General features: G+C 42.1%; 1 protein-coding gene across 3 annotated transcripts in view; it reads left to right on the top strand.

The window, feature by feature from the left end:
- RORA (RAR related orphan receptor A) overlaps positions 1–26,010 on the top strand; it is a gene marked incomplete at its 5' end in the record, with an annotated part of 358,132 nt that overhangs the window by 320,257 nt on the left and 11,865 nt on the right. For 2 of the 3 annotated variants that reach the window (XM_082061470.1, XM_082061471.1), the window contains 8 exons: positions 8,200–8,285; positions 15,559–15,700; positions 17,295–17,690; positions 20,807–20,928; positions 22,123–22,255; positions 22,937–23,044; positions 24,401–24,511; positions 25,814–25,926. In XM_082061470.1, coding sequence (XP_081917596.1) covers positions 8,200–8,285; positions 15,559–15,700; positions 17,295–17,690; positions 20,807–20,928; positions 22,123–22,255; positions 22,937–23,044; positions 24,401–24,511; positions 25,814–25,926 — 1,211 coding nt within the window. Of the gene's footprint in view, positions 1–8,199; positions 8,286–15,558; positions 15,701–17,294; positions 17,691–20,806; positions 20,929–22,122; positions 22,256–22,936; positions 23,045–24,400; positions 24,512–25,813; positions 25,996–26,010 lie in introns of those variants that run through there. The other variant, XM_082061472.1, reaches the window with a different exon arrangement.

Genomic DNA, 26,010 nt, shown 5'->3' with positions numbered 1-26,010 from the left:
AACAAGGGAAATCAAATCATCATTTAGTTTTCAGCTGCAGACTACATTGTTGGTCCTTTTTCCTCAGAATTACAAGGCAAAATTTGTCTTCAGTTGCTTGGTGGTACAGATGTTGAGATACCAAGTTGCATTGCTGGGTCAAAAATCCTATTTTTGGATGTCTAAAGCCGAGGCAGTGGAGAGATGCAAGACTGTTACACAGAAGGAAAATAAAAATCACTTAGTATTGTACATACGACTGAGAGGGAGCAAACGTCATCTCTCTGAGTTCCTCTGAAATCCCTAAGTCTGTTTTTTTAGCTTATTTGAGCTCCTAAACACTTGCAGGACTCCTAGATAGTTTATGTAGGCATTTATTTTTGTTTTAATTAGAGTGTTTATGTGGGGATTTATTTTTGTTTTAATTTTTCTTTATAAGAATTCAGAATATCGTGATGGTCTATTAAGGTTTTTGAGCATTTTTCTATTTGAATATAACATCAAAAATATACAGAGACCTCACCACAACTTCACAGAAATAGTTTTGCCTATTAGAGAATCCAAAGCATTTTCCATACAGCCTTCTTTCATTAGGTGTTGAAGTGTCTTCATTGAAGCCAGTGCTTCATGTAATAGCAAAGCTTTAGTTATTTTAATTAAAATTTGTGTAAGTAGAATTTCTTGGCTTAAGGTAAGACGAACATAAATGTCAGTGATCCTGGCAAGAGAATATGAGCTCTTAGTTTGCTGTTCCCTTTGACATGTCCAAATCAGTAACAGAGGTTGAAAGAATTTAGGTTTATTCCTAAAAGTCAGACTTGTAAGCCCCAAAAGTTCTCAGGTTATTCCCTACTATTTATCATGCATCTCCTTTAATACTCTTTGAAGTAGAATGTTTTCAGCATTATGGAGTGGTGCACGGTATCTAGTGACCTACTAAGGGGATCCAGATGTGCTCAGGCCCAAAGATCCAGTCTTGGCATTGCAGCATTTCTGCCATGTGTGTTCAAGGTGTTGCTCATACTGTACTTTTAATTAATACTTTGGTGGCCATGTTCATTTCTACTCCACCCATCACACCCACAGACTTCAAAGGATTTGTGCCAGCATAACCTCAGTATTTATTTTATTTTCTTTTCTTTTATTGCTAATATGATTTCCTAAGGAAACAAGGCTTGGAGAGGTTGTTGGTGTTTGTCTCGTTTTCTGCCCATCACCCTGATCCTCCTTGTTTCCAAACTCGTTTCAGCCAAGCTTGAGAGCATCAATAGTCCAGAAGATGTGTTCCTACATGTTTCCTGAAAATTGAAAAACATCCCCAGAAAGATACCCAAGCAATACTCCGCTGAGGGACACTGCACCGCTGGAGCCCAGCCATAGACAGGAGAACCTGTAAGGGACAGGGAGACGCGAGGAATGTCCCATGTGCAGGGAGGGCATCTATTGGAATTTCAACCTTACTGGACCCTGGAAAATCCAACCGCGAGAGAGAAACCTCTAGGATCCCAGGCTTTGTCAGTGCTTCTTGGGAGCTGCTTGTTACTGGCTATATCATGGCAGTGTCCAGAGGGCCTGCTCATGGCCAGAATGCTGCTGTGGTGGGGATTGTATGTACTACAGAATAAACAAACCTTTCACACAGGGAGTGGGCAGGTACATTCCATCAGCTCTTGATCAAAACACTTACTGTGTGTTCTAAAAATGCCTTAGACACCTACCAACCAGCCGTCATCTTTGGAAGTACACAAGGTTTAAGTATTTTTAATACGTATGAGTGGACAGATGGTCACTTCACGTAGTATATTAGTGGAACGGGCAGAGCTGTGCTGCCACTGGCTTTCAGTTTAGTAGAATTGCAGCATTTGTAAGCTGCAGGTGTTCGGAGGCAAGTAATTTGCAGCCAGCTCAAATTGCTTAGGGTACATGACAGAACAAATTATTTAGGTAATGAAGCTGAAAATGCAGGAAGATTAGAATATTATATAGTAAAATCATTCCTTGTTAATTCAGTTTGTGATCAGATATTATGTTGCTTTAAATACCGCATTACATGCAGTACCCTTGTTTGAGTCAATGAATATGTATGAGTATGTCAGTGAATATGTATGCCTCCTAATTTAATCAATATACTTACAAGCAGCACAAGCAGCGATGTCTGGCACAAACTGCATCCCTTTAGAAGCAGGTTCGCCCAATTTGTATATGTATCACATTTATTTCAAAACCCTTTGGAATTAGCTACACGATTGTACATACCCTGTGAAGTGAGGACAGGCCAGCCACATTCAGGGAAAGGAATTGAAGCCTTTCTTGCAGTACCCCAAGACCCAGGAGACCCCAGCTGCAGTCCTGGCTGCTGTACCTACCCACACGTAGCCTGAGGAGAACCCTCCCTTCAGCTGGCATTTTGGGGAGGGTGCGTTCCCAGAAAGCCAGTGGGTGAGAGGAGGCTGCTCAGTGTCCACAGAGGTTTTATGAAATAGAGGCTGGTCTGGCAGACCAACCAGTGTGAGCTTAAGTCCATCTTCACTGAGTAAAAATGGAGTGTGTATACCTGGAATTTCTCGATATTGCCACTTTGAGAGCAGAAGGGTGGGAGCTGTGATCAGAACTCCATAGAAATGCTCTTTGTCTCAAAGGTTGCCAGCATACACAGGCGATTGGGCCCCTATATACCACAGGAGGGAAAGCGAGCACTTCCTACACAGGTTTTCCTTTCCAGAAAATGCTCATTTTTAAATTCAGAAAGAGTAAGAGGCAGTAGGATTCATCTGACTTTGACCTCTTAAAAGTTAGTCTTGCAATTAAGGTATCATTGAATTCTTTCTCTGGTGAGTGAAGGAGGCATCTCCACTCAGGGCTTTGTCTCACGTGTCTCGAATGAGGTGAATCATGCCCCTTCTCCCTTTTTCCTTCTCACTTTCTCCCTCTGCCTTCTTCGCTTCCTTATCACTCTACAGACAATTAACTTCAGCTAATTACCCATCTTTCAGCGTAGCTCAGGCCGGCTAGGTCAGTCTCATCTAAAAGGTGGGAATGGGGACCAATTTTTGCTTCCATTGAAGTGCCCTTCCCAGGATACTAAGTCTGAGATTTCATACCTGTTGCAAATTGGAAAAAATAACATGATCTGCATGAATGTGCTATTTTAAAATAACAGTGTGAAAACAGGAGGAGGAATGGGAAAATCCTTTTTCTACCCTGAGACAATTAATTCACTAGAAACAAACATTTTATTCAGACGCACTAATGGGGAGGAAAAAGACTTCTGTCTTTGGAAAATAATTTTTTTCTTTTGAAGAATGTTTTCTTTGGGGTGGAATGTGTTTTGAGGGTCAATGTGGTTCTACTTAAGTGGCAGAAGTGGGGAGAAAGATGCCCTGTGCTTTACTTGCATCTACGGGCTCCTGTACTGATTGGAGTCTACCCAAGGAATTAGAAAGGAAGAAGAAACTAAGGATTATGGTGATCCGGTACAAAGCATTTCCTTACAAATACAGAATTAGATTTCTTTCCTCCTCTACTGCTCAAACCAGACAAGGAGTAAAGCAACATTCCATGATGTGAGATTTAATGAAGAGGGAGAGGCTGTCTAGAGAGATTGGTTGCAGGAGGGAGCTTGAAAGAGGCAGGTGAGCCCAGTGAAACTGTTCCAGATTTGGGGAAAGAAGTAAGTACCAGGGTGGGAGGAAATAAGGCAGATTCTTCTGATCAAGATGCCAACAAAAGATGTCATTTGGTGCTCTCTCTGGTTGTCTGGTAGGCATGTTCACTAGGAATTAGGCAGAGGCAATCGTGTAACAAGCACGCCAAAGCTACTGCAGCCCATGGCCAAATGAAGACACGGGGGGTGGAAGCAGAAGAAATGTTCAGAGGAAAAACACAGGCTTTTTATCCATGCAATACTTGGGCTCAAGTTCCTGCTCTGCCTGATTTTGAGCAAATCAAAGAATCTGCACTCAATTTTCCTGCTGTAAAATGAAGATCGTGTAATGTTACAGCAGAAGGAAGATTACCAGACGTTCCAGTGACAGGAATAGCTACATGTTATAGTCACATATACTGAGAGATCTTGGTGGGTGTCACGAAATATTACACGGAGGCACCCCGAGGTTAATTTAAGGGACAACAGAGTCCACAACAACTTTTATTAAACCAGTGAGAAACAGGGTTTTAGCACTCCACAAGTGACTCAAATACAGGTTCGGATATCAGTTGAGGAAATAATTTGAAGGGGCAGCAACTAATACAACAGGCGGTCCACAGTGTGCATGCACGTGGCTGCACCAAAACAATGCCGGAGCCGGCCCTGGGTCCCGGGGAAGCACACACTTGCCAAACACGGTGCAGGATTATTTTTTAAAAGAGATGCACGTACTCATAGTGAGTACGGGAAGTGTGCACTCGCGATTCCGCGAGGGTAAATTTATAATACACTCGCAAGTACCAGAGAAAGAGGGAGATGCGCCCACTCCTTCCAAACAGAAGGGGGGAAGGGGAAAGAGGGGGGTTGCATTCCACCACAATGGGTGTCAGATGCCCTTCCCTATGGAGATGAGTTTGCCTTGTGCTTGACACCAGTCTGTAAGGATTAGGACTTCCAGCCCTTAGTGGTCAGCTCTGCCTCTCAGGAGCCATTTCTGTAGCAGCTTGTGTGGTGCTTGCAGCGGGTCCCTGTGTCTGAGCCTGCATTTGTCGCTCTCAGTGGTTGGTTTGGGCTTCTATTACTATTCATTGCTGCCTTGGGCACAGGACATCCTTGGGAGGATTCTGGAGCACTGTTATTTCAGGGCGTGAAAGATTCTCAGGCCTTTAATCTGGGAGTACAAACTACATCTGTCACCTGGGTATCTGTAGTGGTTTCTAAGCAACCACAAGAGTTTATTTTTTTTTTTTCTGCAATTCATATTTAAGACATAATTTGCTCATGCATGAACCAGAATCAACCTGAGCACCACCCCAGGAGACAGAGTTGTAAACTGTAATTTAGGCTAATTCTACTCTAAAGCATGAATTAGAGTATTTTATATAACTTGGAAAATACACGATATAAATATATGTAAGCACAGAACAGGTACAATTAATGTGAGCACAGTAGGAAGCTTAAAGTAACTCTGTGAATGTGAGAAACCAAGTTGGAACATATTCTTGACATGCAAAAGTATTTCCCACCTGCCTTGTTTGCATAAGAACAAGGTTTTAGCAAGTACATATTTGCATGTCAAAGTCAAAAGTGGGGAAAATATTTTCACCCTTATAAGAAAAAAGCATAATCTTGGCACAGACAATTTGCATTTAGTAAGTTTAAAGTATCTAGGGCCTTTCATGCTATGTGGAAAGTGTATGAACTTGTGACAGAGATTCCATTTCAGGGAGTTGATTTGCAAAGGCAACCACGTGCAGCAGGAATTGATCTGATGTCTTTCCGTGCATTAATTTGTAATACAATTGGTTGTGGCAGTCCCCAGCGATTTATGTTTCTGAGTTTCATCCCACTATCCTGTATCTCAGAGTGAAATGATAAGTTGAGGCTTTAAATGCTGCATGTTTAATTGGAAATAAGTACCTTGAAGATGTGGGAAATTTGAGGATGTCTGGAATTCTAAAATTATACCCAATTTGGTGCCGCTGCTCGTACACACGGTGGCCAGCAAATGCTGGCACAGCTAGAGCCTGTGAGTCTGTGGAGATTCTCTTCTGCCAGGAAAGCACTCTGGAAGATGCATTTGGGACTAATTATGGCACCTTTTAGACTATTAGTAACCTAGCTGTAGGCCTTCGCTTTGAAGGCAGGGTACATTCCTTCAGAAACTCTGCAAATCTCCTTTTGCTTAAGAAATAGGGATTGCATTGACAGGCTTCATGGGTGATATAACTAATGTCCTGGAGATTGTAGATAAACAAGATCCATTTACACCATACCTATTCAAACTAAGGCAGTAATTATGTATATAAAAGTGAAATGTAAAAAATGCATTGCTATGTAGCTGTTGAGCTAAGCCTCGCCACTACCCTGTCAAAGGAGCTGGACAAGGCTGCTGATTCGCTGTAGCAGCGCAGAAAAATAACCATACATTGAAAAGGGACACCTGGGAAATGGTGGATCTCTTCTGGAATTTGCCCACAAGATTGCTCACTGAATTTGAACTGCACATTATTTGAGTTCCTGTGAATTTCAGTCTGGTGTTCAATTCGTTGGTATCAATTGGGGTATGCTACCCCTCTGCTCCCAGGGTTGTTCATAATAGTAATAATGTAACACATTAATAAAACAGCATACACTTTATTTTTCCCCTTTATTAGTTCACTTCCTGCTCTGTTGTGTTTAATGTGTTAGCTGAGAGCAAAGTGAAATTAAAACAGTTTTTGGAGGATGGCAGGGAAGGGGTATTTCCTTCCTTAAGTGTCCTAAACAGATCTTTTAATTTCAGGGTATCGTTTTGTTGCTGCAGGGAAGGTGGGGGATTAAAGGTCAAGAATGCAAAGATCCTTACGATGGCAGCAAATGCAAGTGGTGTCCTGAGGTATGAAAATAGTTTGAAAGCTGCTGACACGGAGCTGTCGGGAGCAGCGACGTGGTCCCGCGGCCGCTGGTGCCGCTTCCCCAGCAGCGCGGGGCTGCTCCCGGTTCCTGGGGGCACACGGGAACTGTCTGGGTACTGCTCAGCTGCTCCCCTCGGTGCGTTTGATGGCATCTGCAGGATATTTTGGAGGAGTATTTTAGCACAGTGAGTGCTGTGCTAGAAGTCTTCTGGTCTTCTGGTTTCTGTTATAGTTACCCTGCAGTTTTGGGCAGATCCTGAGCCCTGATGTCAGGCTGCAGTGAAACGGAGCACATGGTAGCACTGGGGGACGATTCCCGTTTAAAAACAAGCAGTTGCTTAGGGATTTAACGGCACGTAAAGTGCAATGTTTGTAAGAGTGGACGTGACTTCTTGAAAATAGAGCTAAGCGTACAGCTGAAGTTAAGCTACCGCTTTGTAAGACAGGATTAGATGTGATTTTCTGTGTTGTCACAGTCTGGATAGCCCTAAACTGGATGAAATAAAAGGTCTCTGAATCAACTGGGCATCTTGTGAATGGATTTGGGTTCCTCACAGGAGATGAAGCGCGCTTCTGCTTGTTAGTACATCACAGTTGGACACAGCAGGAGTTGCGTTTGCGCTCCTGTTTGGACTAAGCCTGTTCAGCAAAAGCGATGTGGCCTGATCCTAACACCATTCTGGTAGAGAAAGTGCTTTCTTGGGATTTTTTGGTTGTCTACCTAATGCGTACAATCTGTGTGTGTGTGAGCACATGCTAGTGTATGTAAAATCTGGGCTGCTGGTCTTTGATACTGTCGAGCACTGCCCAAGCACGGTCCTGTGCAAAATGACTGCAGCCATGTCCTCCACAAGCAGGCGAAGAGCTTTTCCTGAGCATCCTGGAGTCCCTTCCTAAATCCATGCGTTCAGGTGGGAAGGTGCTGTGCTTTAGAGATAGATGCAAAGAGTTTTGTCACAGACTAAACTGAACTCAGTAGGTATGTTTTGTATGTATGAAATTCAATTTAAAAAATTGGGGCTTTCATATCATGTATCTTCCAGGCTGCACAGACTCCTTTGTTTTTTGTAAGTTGACTGGAATGCTGCTGCATTTTCCTCCTTTGTTTGTTCTGTGGTAGCTAATGCACAAAAATGTACTGATAATTCGCTTTCAATTCAGATAGGTGAATTTTGGATTTCTCGTGTAAAATGCAGTAGCCATTTACCTTGTCACTTCTCCGTCGGACGGGCCGGTCGTGTGAACTGGACGGCATGATGGTGGCAGCTCTGCTAAAGGGGTCGCGTTCATTGTCAGGCAGGGCAAACTTGAAAATTACCTTTTATGGCCTCACAGGAATGAGACTGGAAGAAACCTTCCTGGTGTTGTATTAGCTCTTTGGCCAAAACGTGAACTCTCCTATTCTTTTTGGCTTTGAAATGCTGATTCTAGCCTTCTTGTGGGTTCTTAAACAGCTTCTCAAATGACCCATTTTAATAACCCAAAAGCTATTATATAACGAGCAGCCATAATTTAGTCCAAAGCTCTAGGGGACCCGTGCAGTTCAGCAATGAATAGTTAATGCGGTATAATGTTTAGCAGGTTATTAGTTTTCACTGTACAAATGCTGATCAGGGAATGCTTTTATAAGGTGTTTAAAAGAAAATGTAATTAACTGGTTGCGTGCTTCTGTTGCAGCTCAAATTGAAATTATTCCATGCAAGATCTGTGGAGACAAATCATCAGGAATCCATTATGGTGTCATTACATGTGAAGGCTGCAAGGTAAGCTTCTCAAATATTAAGTCTTAAAGCAGCATTTAGCCTTTTGATAGTGATTATTTTCCTTCCTTTTTTAAAGAGCAAGCGTTGTGCCAAAGTTGGATCGGTGGCTTCCATTTCAAAGAATATGAAATCAGATGGGGATTCTGAAGTACTGGTTTTATTTGGGTTTTAAATAGGGCATTTTTGTGACACGCACGCACGCGCACGCATACCCCCTGCCCATCTCCCTAGATTTCAGAACAAACTTCAGAAGTGCTGCAGTTGTGTGGTGTGTGCTGTGAGCGCTCTGGCTGTCAGTGAGCAGAGGAGGTACAGAAAGATGATCTGCGTGTAACATACGAAGAATCTGTTCTGTGTATTCACTTGAGAGGGAGTTTGTGGCTTTCTTGACTCTCCTCTCCATTTTCGCTTTGTACGTTGGTGAGAAGTTGTGTTGAAATACCTGAGAGCTCTCCAGCTTCTCAGTTTTCTTTCGTAATCTGCTACAGTTACAAATCTGTTCTGCTTGGTGTGTAAGATGATGTTGCACAAATAGCACGTGCCACTGGTGTGCAGCACACTCGGGCCGTCCTGCAGCAGTGGCTGTTCTTTGCAATCCAGCTGTTGCTGTGTAAGCTTTAGGCTTTGGATTTTGTCCTAGATTTGTACCTTCGGTAACTCTAGTGAACAAGGCTTACACTGGAAGCATTTATATTTTGTTTAGTTTGTCTCTCACAACCAAGAATTAAATCAGACAATGCTAACACTAGGCCAGGGCACTGTGAAGCTCATCACCCCTTTTATCACTAGTGCAGGATTCCAGCGCTGGCTCGGGGTGACACGGTGTGCTCAGCTGTGCCCTGGCTTGTTGTTGTCTTCATGTAGGTGCCTGTTGCAGTCTCTTGCTGACAGGTTTCCCACCATTAATCCACACTTCAGGCGTGAAGAATTTATGACAATTTTTAGTCTGCTCTCCTGCCGTGTTTGAAACTACCACACATCTTCAAAAAGTAACTTTCTTGCTTTTGCATTATAGAGATTTCTTTTGTGTTTTTCCAAGGAAGATTTTTGTGTTTTCATTAACATGTTCTCTCAGTCTCATGGAACTATTGGTAAGAAAGAAGTGAAAAAAAAAATCTAAGAATGTTTATGAGGGACAGCACCTTCTGCCATTTGTAAGTGCTGTTGCTATAGAAAAGGCAAGAAATGCACTCAAAATGCATTGATAATAAAGTGGTTACTTTTTTCAGCTTTATGTGGTTGAGCAGCATTTATAAAACTTCAGCTGTGTGAAGTGGCAGACATTTGCAGCGAGAATTCTGCTCTATGACTGTCTTGCCAAAGAGTTCAAGGCCTGTAATCCTTCAGTGGTCTGGAGCCAGCATACCTGAGCAGAGTGTGCCTCGAGATCCATGACCAACATCCTTGTCAACAGACTGAGGTTAGGATAGCGCTAACGGCTGTGCAGAAAACAGGCCTTTGTCAACATGGCTTGCTGCAGAACAGGAAGAGGCTGCCAAAGGAAAGGAAAGTCACCAGCCCTATTATCTTCTGCTTCATCTTCCTGCAGGTCTTTGGCTTTGCCTTCTCCTCAGTCCTGCCTGAGAAAAGCCCCCACCAAACCAGCAGGACAGCTGCGTGCAGGAGGAGCAGCAGAGCGCACCGCGCTCGCACTCGTGTTAGTTAGTACGTAGCTGTAGGCTCTTACCAGTGTGGGTAAGAGACAGACCTATCTGTCGAGAATTCCTCCATCAGAGCCGCTGAAACCCATTGGAACCTTGAAAGCAGAGTGTGCGTAAGACAGTGGCCTAATGAATGAAATTAGGCATTTTCTCCTTCTTTTGGAGTAGCAGCATATAAGTTTTCTAGCCACACAATTTCAGGCAGAATTTTAAAGCCAATGAATATATCAGCTTAGTTAACTAAATTATTTCCTCTTCAGGAGGGAAATAACTCTGAATGCCAGAGCCCAGATGACCTGCAGGTAGTGTCAGATAGGGGTGTGCTAGTGGGCACAAGTCACAGCAAGAGTTTAAATGATCATGGCCTAGACAGCATTTAAAATGTCCTGCTGGAGCAGAAGGATTTTGTTTGTGCTACGCTCTTCCACAGTAATGTCAACAAAGTCTCACCCAACAGAACTATTTTGGCTGGTGAGAAAGTTGGCATAGCTTGGCTTCTGCCAAATGAGCCAGGTGTGTATTGTTATGGGTTTTTTTCCCAGCTTTTCTGTGGCTCCAATCTCTGCAGGTTTGAGCACGCTTACATTGCTCTTCATTTTACGCTGAACTTTCTTTTGTAAAAAGTACTTTGCTACAAAGAGCTAGTTCCCAGTCCTGGGCTTTGATTCCTGGGGCTGCTGTCCTGCACTGACAGGCCCAGAGAAGCCGGGGAGGTTCTGCAGACCCGTCTGTGTGCAGCAGACGGCAGGACCAGGGCCCGAGCGCTGAGCTGCCCGCTGAGCCCGGCCTGCCAGAGCCGTCTGCAGGCAGCACACGCAGCGGCCAGGTGGCGTGTTCTCAGCTCTTCGGGCTTTTCACTCCAGCGGGAACTTCAGTGTTACTTAATACTAATGTTAGCTTAAATGTTACTGTATCAATACTAATCACCACTGGAAATATACTTTATTTAAAACCTGAAGGGAAGTTTTAGTTGCAAAGACCTACTTTGTAATCTTAATCTGCATCGTGTATGGAAGCACAGACAAGCTCTTGTCAAATTGACTTTTGCTGGTCCTGTTGCTCTTCTACAGGTTTGTGACCTTTGCATTTCACATAATTGAAAGTTTTCTGGGCAGTTTTTTGTTGTTACATTGCACTTCACATAACTAGAATTGAAGTTAAGCCAATTAGCGTTTTTTGAGAGGTTTTAATTTCCTACCTTGCTATGATGTTACTGGCTGGTTTTATGAAGTCACTGGCTGTGTTTTGCCCAAACAACACTGAGTACTCCCAATCCATCAATCTATTTAGCTGCATTTGAATCTGCCTTTAAAAAATTAAGTTAAGTCTCCCGTGTAAGATAGGAAACTACTACTACTACTACTACTACTACTATTGTAGTAGCACTACTGAAAAAACGAGTATCTGTGTGGATACTACTTCAGCTGTTGTAGGAACCTGTTAACAGCCTTTGCTCTGCGTTGGGGACTTTGCTGAGAGAGGAGCTGCTTTGCAGACGTGCGTGTTCCTTTCTCAGAGCTGAAACTTTACTCAGCCCAGCATTGTCAGAAAAGACCTGAATGCTTAAAAAGGACGTAGCAAAGTATTTAGTTTGAAATGAAGTTTTTGTTAATGAACTATGTATTTTAATTTGTAGAGGCAGTTACTTGCTTTTGCTCTCAATAGTGTCAGTTCATGCCCAGCTGGCTCACACGTGCATTAGTGGGATCCCTCTCTTTACTTGACTGTAGGCAGTTGGTCTCGTAAAACCATCCATGCAGGGCATTGCTGGGCATTTCTCATGTTTTCAAAGGTTTACAGGTACTGGCTTCTGTCTCTTGTGCTTTTTGAGATCTAAGACGGTCTTGTTCATTTTAACTGCAAGGAATGTCCGTGTTTGTTACTTCAGAAAACAAGTCGTGCTGTATTGTCACTTCCCATCTCACATTCCTTTTGTTCATTTGTTTCATTCATTCACTTTCTTTACTAGCCAGTTTTTCATTACTCTATTGAACGTGGAGTATCAGTTTGGTGTTGCAGACTTTTATCTTGAATTCACGATTTGAAGGTTTTTTAATTTTTGCCAATTTTGAGCAAAACACGTTGGAAAGGACACAAGCCATGTTACAGAAAGGGCTACTCAGGAGCCTTGTATAACCTGATGAACACAATCTCACTCTGGTCTTTATTATGTGTGTAAAACTGAATGTTTTTTCTCTGTTTTCAGTGGCACTATAAGTTTGTTATCAAATACTTAATTAGCAAAGCTTATTAAGCAATATTATTGCAGCACTCTCTTCCTTCTATAGCTAAAGTATGTGCTCATTGTCATAAAGGAGTTAAAAATCCAGTCTGAGTGTTTACCTTTCATGTGACAATGTATTTTTCTGATGTTTCTTTGAAGAAAATTTGTGTTAGTTTGCTTTAGAAAACAGTAAAATAATGACACCCCCCCAACTAATTGTTAATTGCTCAGAATATTGCAAAATGTAATGATACGTGGAAGTCTTTAAGTATTAGCCATAAATCATGGGATTATGAATAAGCCTTTGTTGTCACAGGCTTGCATACAGTCATTCCAAACCGTCTGCCATTAGGATGCAGCAAGGCAGCTGTCAGCTGTTTTCTTGTAATTAAACAGCCAATGAGCAGCTAATTAAGACATATGTGTATACAGAAGTGGAAGTGGGTATGTTAATGAACTGTAGGAATCAATTCATTAAATGGAAATTTGTCAAAAGACCAAACATGAGCTCAGCATTTCGGGCTGTGCGGTGGCGGGGGCGCCTGTGCGGTGCCGTCTGGGACACGGGGGCAGCACAGCGGGCTGTTCCTGCCAAGGGGCGAGTTACACACAAAGCTCGGGGACACCGAGCCACCGAACAATGAAGGTGCTGAAACTATCAACAGATTTTGCTAAAAACTGCTATTTACATTTCAAAGTTATTTTTTAACAAGTTGTTATTCAAACTGACTTGCAGATGAAAAGTTCTTGCGCCCCTTTTTTCCTAACCTTGATTTCTTGGCAGCATATGAAAACCCATATATTGTGTTGTATATAAATAGGAGTCTGAAATGCAGAGATGCAGCTACGGCTTGTAATCTGCTCTGCTGTCCTTCTGGCACCGCGCTAATACGTCTACAGAAAAAGGGAGCCATGCAAAGCTCAGTGATGCCTCATCAGCATCAGCCGGATCTTTGTGGCGACACGAGGAGCAGGCAGAGCTGGGGGAGCGCTCCTGCCAGACACCTGGGCTCAGCCCCTGCCCTCGCTGACACGCTCTAGGGCAGGAGTGGTTTCGTTTGTGTGTTTGATCAAGAGGGATCCACTCTGTCTGTGGCCCATTACGCAATCGTCTGAATGTGAAATACTGGTTGGGAATATGTCTGCAATTACGAGCATGTGGCCTGGGCTGGTTTGCATAATGCTTGAATGTATACGCGTGTACCATGTACGCATCCACCTCCTCCTTCCTGGGGGAAAAATTATAGCTAGCTCTGTGCCTCTGGCAAAGGCAAGGAAATAGAACAACAGAATATAGCGTCTGTCCTTCTCCTAATAAAAGGGGGAAAAAAACAACCTAGGAAGATACTGTATTTACTTACAGAAGGTTCCTGTAATAGGGCCTTCCCCACATATATTGATATGAGAGCCCAAGGACCACCAAAAGGTTAGAAAACTCACAAATAAATGATGACAATATAGGAGAACTTAGAGCATAAAAACCCCTCAGTTTAACTTCGTTGTCAGTTCAATTCCAAATCTATATATTTCTGAGCTCTGAACAAGTTTAGATTAATTTCTGAAGTTTGAAGCAAGGTTTGATTTTGTTTTTTGTTTAGATACTGTTGATGTTTTCAACATGCCTACATAACGTTGTAGGGTTTGTTATTAAAAGCACTCCGCTACATCTCTGGTTTGTAAAGTGCAAGTGCTTTTAAGGGCCGCAGTTTCAGGCAGTTGTGCTCTATTGAAAATGTAGCTTCAAGCTGTAACTTAGCTGATATATTGTACACTAAAATGTACTGAGCAGCTGTGTCTCTAGGGAAGATCTGGAAAAGCAAAAAGCCCAGTATTTTCTCCATTATAATGCTAAAAATAATCCTCAGCTTGACAAGTATATTCTTAATAAAGAGAAATATGCCGAACTGGCAGTACAGACTCGGTATACGTCCCAGCTAAAGGAGAACGTATAGATCTTTGAGGTTATTGGTCCAGGGTCATTTTACATATTAATGACTTTCAGCATCTGGGTGGCGGTAAATTCCATACAGTTATGTGTGAGCTTGTCATTCAGTGCAACTGCCGAAGTGTTTGGAGAACTGACGTTTTGCAGGACTGATAATGCAGAGATGCAGAACCTTTATCAGGACGTCCCGGTCAGTGATGTCTAATCCTGCGTTTCCAGTGAATGGCACAGCACTTGCACGTGTACGTGCTCTGGAGTGAGGGGCTGCACAAAGGGAGCCAACAGGACTGGAAATGAAGCTCTGTCCGCCTAGGAGTTGGTTCCTCCAGAGGGATCAGTCATGATGCTGCAATGGTAGAAATGTCCATGGGATTTCAGGTTCTCTTTAGGGTGAAAAGCGCTCAATCACAGCTCAATGTGTGCAATACTTTCAGTTTCAGTGACAATCACCTCATTATTGACAAACTTTAAAACAGTTGAAACTTCAATCATATGGTAGCAAAGACCAGAAAAAATGGGAGAGAAACAGTGTACAGGAAAATGGGGTTAAAGACAGGCATCTTCAGTTTCCTCATTTCTTTATACTCTGTTGTTTTCCTACTAAAGATTTAACAGAAGGGGCATAATCGACGAAGGCTGGTGCCCTCCTTGTACCATGGAGCGGGAGGCTTTACCTCAGGGTTCTGTCAGGTTTCTGTCTGCAGCAGCTCTGCTGGGAAGTCTCTTGTCGTGCACAAACCCTGCCTGTTATTTTTTCACCAAGTGTCCGGACAGAGTGTGCATGTGCCGAGGGGCTCCAGAACCTGGCCTTTCAATAAATAAAAAAATTGGTAAAAGTCCAGCTTTAATTAAAAGGTGCCCAGCCTTTCTGAGGAAGTATTTTCTTTGCAGTGCTGTTAATTAATCCATTATGTGGCAACATAAAACTAAAACACTGTGCCTGTTGATCTCAGATGCCTGTGTAGAATGACTACATCTTTGCAGAATCCTTGTGAAGTAGGTATTACACACGCACCAGCTTATGTTTGGACTGTCTGTGGCAAAAAGCTGAAATTAACTTCAAAGCCAAGAGCCGTGCGGTGGTTAACAACACGCAGCGCTGAGGAGAGAGCTGAGTGGGGAATACTGCGGAACCTTCCAGCGCCAGCTTGCTTTGGAAGTGGGTCTACCCATTGCAGTTGCCTCGGGAAAGAGAAAATACCTAAAATCTGTTTCAGCTTCCCCCTCCTTAAAAGTCTAAATCCTGCACCGAGTTAAACAAAACGTCGGTTGTCAGCATCAAAGCAATTATGAAGAAAACATTTTAAAAACTTTTTCTTTGTAACAGGAACTGCCCAGCATCATGCTCTGTATTTTTGAACACATACGTGTTTTTTACAAACCGTTTCCTACTAGATACTGTTTTACCAGCCTCTTGAGTTGTATTTTGCAATTGTGTTACAGGGCTTTTTCAGGAGGAGTCAGCAGAGCAATGCTACATACTCCTGTCCTCGTCAGAAGAACTGTTTGATTGACCGAACTAGTCGAAACCGCTGCCAGCACTGTCGATTACAGAAATGCCTTGCTGTGGGGATGTCTCGAGATGGTAAGCTCTGCTAACGCATCGCTTGATTGCAAAAAGTAAAACAGATTTTAGCATTCTCTGTGTTCAACTAAAACAGCATAAGATTTAGAAGTTAATTATACATCAGACTCATAGTTGAGATTGAGTGGGTTTTATATGTTGCTGTATATTCACATAAATGCATATCAATTAGGGCATGTATGAAGCTCTTGGATTTATTTTCTCTCCTACTCATCTATTATAGTTCCCAGTTAAGAGCTTTGCCTCCCGTCACTTCTTGAAGGTGGAGGTTTTAGTTGAATGTTTATACTTTCTCTGTGTGTTCATTCCAATTTAGGTGACATGTGATAGTTGCAGGTAACCCTGATTGCCGTACTGGTACAGATCAGACCTGTTTCACAATATACAGAGAAGTTTAAATATATATGTAATGAATGATGGAAAAAACTCAAAGAGAATAGCACAGTGCTGTTTTCATAGAATTCTGAAGAAAATGTGTTCCACTGCTGTTAACATGAAGCTCAGAATTACACCTAATGATGAAAAGCCACCTCTGTAAAATGGAAGTTGATGTTACTCAATCAGAACTGGATCTGCAACCAATACTTGCCCACGGCCCCCACAGATGTAACGAAGCTGCCGTCGCTTCCCAGTTTGAAGCTCTGACTCAGTCTTTTCCACAGTGACAGCAGCACTACGTGTTCTACCAATACATATGCATCACTCTTTGTATGTGAGGCCCCATTCAGGAAATCATTTTCAGATTCCATTTACTTATTGAATTACATTGTCTTTATTTTTTTTATTGGGCCTAAAACTAAAAACCTGAAACAGTTGATCATATTTCTCCTGCTTTCCTGTGGAAAAGTACAACGCAGAACTCACCTTCCTAAATGATGAGGCTTTTACAGCTGATACAGGTCCCAGAAGTCACATACCATGTTTCTTAGGCATTCTCTGGATGTGCCAAAGCAGTTGCTTCAGGCTTACGCTTAATATTAATACTTCTCAAAGTAGTAATAATTTCCTGGAGAAATATATACACACACTTGTGCACAATAATTCACCAGGTAAACATTTCTGCTTGTCCCAGTAAGCTGCACGGAAAGTGGGTGCTGTGGTTCTTCCCATGTGCTTTGGCCAAGAAGGCTTGTTTTTGGTACTCTCGGAGATAACCCCACGTGTTTATACCTAACTCCAGGTTCACTCCGCAGTACGAGCGAATACACAGCCAGTAGGAATTGGCCAGTTCATCTCAGGCCAGTGTAGTCTTGTTTTAGCTTTTACTTTCCTAGGTAGGATTTGAAGGCTGAAGAGGTGCATCCGTCAACTTCAGTGGGTATGCAAGAGAGAATGTTTTTGGTATAGAAGTGGAAAGTTCATGATTTAAGCTAAACCAGTGATTTCTAATGGTCCATTTAAGTAACATGTTAAAATGCTCCTTTTAGAGCTGCAGCTACGTTACCTGTAAGTGACAGAAGTGATTTTTGGCCTGCCCATCCTGCCGATTTGCCTTTTCTGCTGTTTCCTACTGTGTAGTATTTCAAGACTCAAGACAATTAAAATGCAGTAGTGGATTTGTAGAAATGTAATACATTGTGTGTCTGTGTTCCAGCTGTAAAGTTTGGTCGAATGTCAAAAAAGCAGCGGGACAGCCTGTATGCGGAGGTGCAGAAACATCGAATGCAGCAGCAGCAGCGAGATCATCAGCAGCAACCAGGAGAGGCAGAACCACTAACACCAACATACAATATCACCACCAATGGGTTAACAGAGCTACACGATGACCTCAGTAATTACATTGATGGGCATACCCCTGAAGGTAGCAAAGCAGACTCTGCAGTTAGCAGCTTCTACTTAGACATACAGCCTTCTCCAGATCAGTCGGGTCTTGATATTAATGGAATCAAACCAGAACCAATATGTGACTACACACCAGCATCGGGCTTCTTCCCTTATTGTTCTTTTACAAATGGGGAGACCTCTCCAACTGTGTCCATGGCAGAATTAGGTAATGAGAGAGAAAAGCTTCATTGTAATTGTCTTAATAGTACCGTTTGGATTGCAGTGACACGTTTAGCCAGGTGACAGCCAGAATGTGGCCTCAGCACAGCTGGGAGCGTGTACGAGCGTTCCGTGCAGCGCACAGTGCCCTGCTCGGGTACGCGATGAGCACCGCACGAACGGGGCTACAAACCCCAGGAGCTGTGGTTGATCAGCTCTAGTAGTGTGGCTTTTGGGTCCAGACCTTGTAGCAGAACCCTTTCAATACTGATTAACAAGCTGATATTTAGTACTGAGCAAACAGACAGAGATTTCTTTATTTGCAGATTATTTGTGAACGTTTTACCTTCTTATTACCTTAATATGTTGGTTTTTTTTTTTCCTAACAAAAAGTGATGAGGCTGATTTTCTTCTGCTCTTAACCTGTACCTGGGAAATAGAAAACCAAAGCGCCAATCTAATCCAAGGGCAGTTCTTCTTGCCACCGGCTGAAGAGAATCTGGCCCCAGATACTTCAGAAAATTTCTAAATGTACCAAGTTTTGATAATTTCCCTAAGAGCCTTATAATGACCACATCAACTAGCACATTTTACTTTAAACTCTTCCCTGAATGATTACACTAGGGCTGAATTCTACAACCGTGTCTTGTCGACATCCGAGCCTCGAGTTAGAGCGTGCTGCTGTATGGACTGGTTACAAGCAAACTGGAACAGGACATTAAAGAAGTGGCTCTTACTTCTGTAAGCAGTCAGGCGTTTAGAACAGTGATTTTGCTTGCTTAAGCAACACAGTTGTTAATTACTCCACTACTGAAAACCTAAATATAGTTTGAAGAAACAGGTATTCCAAGTTATTTTTTTCTCTTTTTGCTATTTTGCTATTTTTTTTTAATTAGAGGCAAGTATATGATGCTTCTTTGGCAGAGATGAAGGGACAAGGAGGCTCACTTTTTAACATACTTATGTTACAGAATGCAGTTCTCTGCAATGTGGTTTGTTGTGACAGCCAGAATGTTGCATCTGGCTTGAGTTCAAATAACTTCAGTTACAGATAAGTAAAAATAAGAAGAAAAAATTAGGATAAAGGCTGTGTTACCAGCTTTGTCTCAATCAAATGGTTTTAATATTCTCATGGGAGCTATTAAAAGATCTATATTAAATCCATAGAAAAAAAGACAGGACTTTTCCTTCCTAGGCCAGGTGTTGAGTTCAGAACACTGGCCTAAAATAAGTGTTGCTTACCTTTATTTACAGAGTGCTCACATTTAAACCCTGCAGAGCATGATTTGAGTGCCCAGCACTGACATTGCCAAACAATGTTTCAAGAATGTCTTCCAGACTAAGGTTTCAATTTAGAAAGGTGTGGCTCTTCAATGAAAGTATTTAGGTGTGTGCTGAAATGCAGTCCAGAACAGAAGCTGAGGTTTGTGAACAACACAGTCGTATTTCATCTTCTGATTCCTGCAAGGGCACAGTTATAATGCTGTCAGTTGCTGCTGCTGAGAGCAAATGTTTTAAGTACACGCTTGTAAAAATATATATATATATATATGAAATATATGAAAGCTATGACGACAACCAAACTATAAACTACCTTATGTTCTACATTACTGGTTGCTCAGCTGATGTTACCTCAGCTGTATGTTGAAGACTTCTCAGGTAGTATCTTAACATCAAACTATGAATGCAGTAAGGATGATGGCTCATCAGTCTGATTGGTCCAGCAGTTCAGTTTGTAAAGAGTTGGGTTTGGTTGTTATTAAACAAAGTTTAACAGAAGCCCTAATGCCAACACCCCCATGTTGTTAATAACCACCACTCTTGTTCATTTTAAGCCCTCCTTGTCAGTGGCCTAACCTGCAAAAGCACCAACTGCAGAGTTGTGCATGACAATCACCCGGCCTCTCCGTGTCACGTGCTAAAACAGGAGGACAGACGTCTGTGAAGAGCCAGCGTAGAAAAGACAAAGTAGAAGTAGAATTCAGATGTCTAAATGCTATTTACGCTTTTGAAGGTGTTCCTAAAGGTTTATGGAATTGAATTCTATGAATCAATATAAATCTGCCTTATGGGTCTTTTAACCAAGTATAGCAGCAGAAAACAGTTTATTTGGAATCAGGATGTTGTATGGAAATTTTAAATTGTGCAGTTAACTAAGCAACTACTCTAAAGCTGAGGAAGAAAATCCTTGAGTCTTTCGTATGTTATATTAATCTGGATTCTCTAATAGGTGTATTTTCCTAACATTTTTTCAATTATATGAGAGTAGAAGAGAAATGAAACTTTTCCTTCATAGGCAGCCTCATGTCATAGTGTGCTGCTTGACAGAACACTAGACAGGTGGTAAACGATCTGTGTTTCTTTATTAGAAAGCTTCTGTTGTATGAAACGCAAATTAATTTAGCTTTTGAAGATCTGCCTGGCTGGCAGATACATCGTGTCCTGTATCCAGCAGGGCTGTGCCCCTGGAGCTTCTTGTGCCCTGCCTTGAGGGGTCCATCACTTCGAGGGCTCACTCGGATTTTTTTCTATAGATCTACTTAACAGTGTAATTCTCAGCCCAGGTGCAAAGCCGATTTTATCTTACTAGAGGCAGCAAGGCCATCTACTGAATTTGAGGTGGTTTGAACGCCCTCAGGTTTCACCACATTTGCCTTTATTTTGCGAGCTTTTTGATCTCGCAGGCTTGCTTTCGCACCCGCTGCTGCGGGAGAAAGACGCCTGTCCCCAGCACAAGCTCGCGTATTCACGGAGGACCTTCGGTCCGCCCAGGCCTCTCACGACGGGGCGGCCGGGCTCTGCTGGGCCGGGCTCTGCTGGGCCGGGCTCAGCGCGGCCCTGCGGGAGGGCGGGGCCTGCGTGTGCGCACAGCGCCCTCTAGCGGATGCGCCCGGCCCCGGGAGCCGGCCCAGCGGCGGCCCCAAACAGGTTTCTGCTTTGTCTCTGTCTGTTGGCATCAAACGTGTTTATTTTCATGAAGCAAGTGAAATTAGAGCATTTTTTCTAACGGCTCACCCTCTCCTCACCCCTCTCCCTATCGCAACTGGAATGCATTTGCTTTCTCACACCTGAATACATAGCTTTGCATTTTTAACGTGTGTCACTTTCTGGTCTTCCTTTTAGAACATCTTGCACAGAATATTTCCAAGTCACACATGGAAACTTGCCAGTACTTGAGAGAGGAGCTACAGCAGATAACATGGCAGACTTTTCTGCAGGAAGAAATTGAGAACTATCAGAACAAGGTACGACAGCACGCCAAACTATGGCATGCCTTTTTTGAAGCATGGTATTTCCATAACACACTGCAAAATTCACTGTTTCACTGCTTTCTGTTTACTATCAGGAATGTCTATTTTTGTGTGTTTAAAAAAAAATAATACACTGGAATCAAAAGCAGCAAGATGGTTAGGATATACTTTGCGTTTGTGATTTTTACAGGTACGGAAAAAGGCGTAATTCTAAAATCAACGTCTATGATTGATAAACAAAGATAAGAAACCAGAGACCTTTTTTCAGGCCTAAATGGCACGTTATATTCATTTCTTAATCTGTAATCTCCCAGATCAACAACAGCAAAAGCTGAAGCCACCAAGTTTTGTCATTTTACCTGGTGTGTTTTGTGCTGAGCTGTCAGAACTGTGGGACTGGCAGCCCTCAGTGCGGGTTGCAATCCCCATTCACTCTGCAGTTGCCCCTCGGTGTCAGATTTCCCCGCAGAACAGCAGGACGGTGCAGCCGCCACGCCAGCGGGTACTGGGAGATTTAATCCAATTTGCCTTCCATCCACAAACTGCTGCCAAATGGCTACTTTTGGAAAGCTGTCTTGGGAAGCACTATCAAAGCACACTGTTCTTTGAATGTATTTATTTCCACAAAAAATATTTAAGGATATAATTTTGTCCACTCATTAGGTAATTTCATTCAGAATTACTATTAACATATGAAAAAATCACTACTTGCATGCCTTCTCTATGTTGTTAACAAGATGATCTTCATATACGTATATCTTTATGTGTGTCCTTATGAAGATGAGCTCGTCAGGCAATTCACGGTGCAGAATACAGAGGCTGACATGAAAAATGTGATTATGCACTGCTAGTGTAAACTGGCATTTTCTTTTGATGCAGTGAATAAAATTCCCACTCAATTCACCGGAATCATTATAGTTTGACATTTTCAGCCTATGAAATAAAAGCATTCCAGCCTGGATGTCTTCTGACATCACTGAACAAGGCTCATGTACGTGTCTGCATTGTCACCTACCCACAGGAGGCTCTGGCTGTGAGGGTCATTCCCCTTGCCTCCTGAGCGGTCTGTAGCCAGCAGTGCTGGGGAGAATTTGCTCCACTTTTTTGTTCAGCTCAGTTTTACTTTATGAATGTGGCCTTTCCAAACCTTGATGAGTAATTTTTCAATTTTTCTTCTCTTTCAAACAGCAAAGGGAGGTAATGTGGCAGTTATGTGCAGTCAAAATAACAGAAGCTATACAGTATGTAGTGGAATTTGCCAAACGCATTGATGGCTTTATGGAACTGTGTCAAAACGATCAAATTGTGCTTTTAAAAGCAGGTATGTGGATCAGTTTTAAGGTTGGCTTCTATTAGTTTTAACCAAGGAAGGTTTTATGCAGTGATTGTGCACACATAAATACTCATTTTGTACAATGATCATTTAAAATAATATGGGGGAAAAACCTTACAAATTGTCTGTGTCCTTGTCTGAAGTACTTCTTAGTTACTCTGGACAGAAGCTACTCCAGCGTTCAAGTCTACACATGAAATCTTCATTATGAACACAGGGAGCAATGAGTGTGTAAAAATGGAAAAGTTGGGTTCATTTTTTTTATTTTGGCTTTCTAATAGTGAACAACATATCTCCAGGTAAAAATTCAGATTGTTCTATGCAAGATGCTGTAGAAGTAATGCAGTTTGCAAATACTGGACAAAGTTGTCAAAACTTGGTGAACATAAATCTGAATGAGCTGCTTTGACTTCAGAGACTTCATTACTGTAATAAAAAATTACTAGTGATTATTAGCATTAACTAAGTTGCTTTAGCGAAAACTTCTAAAGGGGTTTATGGGAATTCTTCTAATTCTACTGGCAAATCAAACTATGCTCTGTTACACCACAGAAACCTACTCTCCTATTCAACTGACGCTGAATGCAGAGCATAGGAAATTTAAAAGTCCTCCCTTGTTCTTTGCAACTGAAGTCTCAAACAGTCAAACATACGTTGTTTCTGTTTTAGGGTCTTTAGAGGTTGTGTTCATCAGAATGTGCCGTGCCTTTGACTCCCAGAACAACACAGTCTACTTTGATGGCAAGTATGCTAGCCCAGAGGTTTTCAAGTCCTTAGGTAAGGAAATGTCAAGTGTTGTATCTTGAAAAAACAATAAAAATAATAAGGTGGAAAAGCAAGGGGACAGCTGCTTTGAAAAATTCAGGCTGTAGTATTCAAGTAAGAGCTCCAAATGCTGATTTTGTATGCAGTTACACTAATTTTGTTTGAGGCCAAGCTGATTTCAGGAGTTAAAACAGCTTAACTCCAGCAGTAAAGGACTGTTGGTGTTGAAATGCAACACTTAGATCAGGGTACAGCAGTCTGAACACACCTGTTAAGAACAGAAGCCCAGATTTCATATCTACTGTAACATTTTCTACATCCTGTTGGAAAAGGTAGCAGATTTTAAGCTAACTTTGGATATGCTAACGTTACTGCTTTCAAGATGTTAAAAGTGTTTAGTAATATTGCAGGTAAAATGGTGTCAATCAGGTTTTTTTTATTAAACCACAGTTTATAATTTTGAATATTTTTCTGTGGTTTTTTTTTTGCTAATTTTAAAAGGATTTATGCCACTGGGTGTAGATTTGGGATGTAAGCCATTTGGAGGGCAGTTAAAATATGGCAGTGGAGAATGCAAAACAATTACTGAAGTATTCTCTGCCTTTCTAAAGCACCTCAAGGTTACAAGGTCTGAGTGCAAACAATTCAGAGAATGGAGCAGCAGATGTGGGTTCCAGTGAAATGTAACTTTCACCTGTCACCAACTACATCTAGAAATCTAGGCTAGGTTTGGGGCTGAGATGTACAGAGGACAGCCCTCCTCCATCAGGTTGCGGTTCTCTTCAGAGCAGGGCTCAGCTTTTGCAAACTGCGTAACAGCATGTGTAACAGCAGCAGTAACCTGACTTACACCTGTGTGAGCAAGGGAACAGATTAAAGGAGACAGAGTTCCTTTTCTGCATGAAAAGCTTTCAGACTTTGGCTTCTCCCTTTGCTCCTGCATGTACCTTGTGTGCCTCTCGCCCCTTCCCCTTCTGTGTGCTCAACAGTCTCAAAATCAGCACTTTTCAAGTATACATTTTGAACCTCCGGTCCACAGTGACATGAGAAAGTTCCATTTAGAACAGAAACAAAACTGAACCATTTTGGAGATTGACAATGGCTTGGGTTTTACCCATATTTATCACAAAAGAACCAAATGTGGAAAAATGCAGCAAGCAAAACATTCAGAATACTGGCTGCCAGAGTGTGGGAGCCGGGGACTCATGGGAGTGGGGTAGTAAGCTCAAGCATGAGTGAGATCTCAGTACCACTCACCCATGAAGTATTTTACATCCATTTTTCACCTTCATCAGAATAAATTAACAACTCTGTAGCTCCGAAGTAGTTTTAGACAATGTGGCATAAGCTGTACCTTCTTTTTGGCAGGTTGTGAAGACTTCATTAGTTTTGTCTTTGAATTTGGAAAAAGTTTATGTTCTATGCACCTGACAGAAGATGAGATAGCTTTGTTTTCTGCTTTTGTTTTAATGTCAGCAGGTAAGAGATAAAAGATTTCTCTAGGTTTATTTGGTAGAGGTAATTTTTATTTTGAAGTCGTTTTAATAAGCTAAGACTACCGGACAGTGTGAAATGTCATCATCTTTGTGAGTGTTTCCTTCTTGACCAAAATTTTTATGTTAGTTAAGTATATTAAAACTATGAATTTAGAAATAATTTTAGGTTGGAAATCCTAATCTAAGACCTTGTTTTCCAAACTGTCACCTCATTGAGGGACTCACATTCTTTGCAAAAGCTTAAATGCATGAGTGAGACCACTGGGTCAATCTAGGTGTGACAGGCACTGAATTTACCTAGTCAGCTTTCAGTGTATGTGAGCTTGCAGCTGCAGCAGCATTCTCCTGAGCACATCACAGAATGCTCCCCATGTCCCTCAGCTCTGTTAAGCAGGGTTGCCATGTTAGGGTGGTACAAAGGTACTGAGGGAGCTTAGCTATCTGTCTCCATCGTGAAACTGGGTATGATGCCAGCCATTCAAGTCACCCCAGGAGTCAGCCTGGGCCTGCCCTACCCATGACTAAAATAATAATCTCAAGTAGATACACAGAGTTCTCCACGTTCTGGGAAAGCTTACTGGGTTGGGTGAAACGAGACACCAGTGCAGAAAGTTAGTCTGTGTCTGGCGTAACACCCAAGGAAATAAACACTCTGTTTTTAGACTGCAGCGCAGTGGACTGAGTGGTGGTGGACGAGTCTGTGAGCAGCAGTGGGTTTACTGAGAATACTGTCAATACATTCTCATGCTGTTTGCCAGACTGGAAGTATAGTAGCCCTGTGTCCTAGGATATAAGCCACAGAATCCCACAGCTCTGCCACAAAGAGGATGTAGCAGCTAATGCTTCTCTGCTAGGAAGTTTAGGAGCCTTTTTTTTTTCCAAGCTGAATATTTGCTTCTGATTTTTCTGTAGGTCACTGTAGATCTTAGCAAGAAGATCCACTCCAACTACTTGTTCATTATGTGATCTATTCATTTCCAACTAAAAGTTTGCTAGCTTCATTTTGTAAATACCATGCATTTACAGACCCTGTCAGCAAATGATTAATACATCTTACTCAGAGATGCTGCATTCTTCTAATTAAGGGATTTATAAAAGTAATTTTAAATGCACATAATAAATATACTCCAAAACCTATTAATTTTGAAACTCTTTTTCTATATGAAAGTATATAAGGAAGGAAGGCTGCAAACAAGAAAGATGAATCTGTAACAGACTTAGTACTTCCTGGTGCACTGTAACTGATGTGGGCGGTACTATAGGTTTTGACTCCATTTATATTTAGATCGCTCATGGCTTCAGGAGAAAGTAAAAATTGAAAAACTCCAACAGAAGATCCAGCTAGCACTTCAGCACGTCCTACAGAAGAACCACCGAGAAGATGGAATTCTAACAAAGGTAAGAATCATACCATGCTATGTCACATGACTGGGAAAGTAAGCGTTCTTACGAACGCTCTCCTAATCATGGTGTAAAAGCTTT

Source organism: Streptopelia decaocto, assembly GCF_964273445.1.
Source record: "Streptopelia decaocto genome assembly, chromosome: 9".
In the NCBI taxonomy this organism is placed as follows: domain Eukaryota; kingdom Metazoa; phylum Chordata; class Aves; order Columbiformes; family Columbidae; genus Streptopelia; species Streptopelia decaocto.
This window is presented reverse-complemented; position numbering and strand designations above follow the sequence as displayed.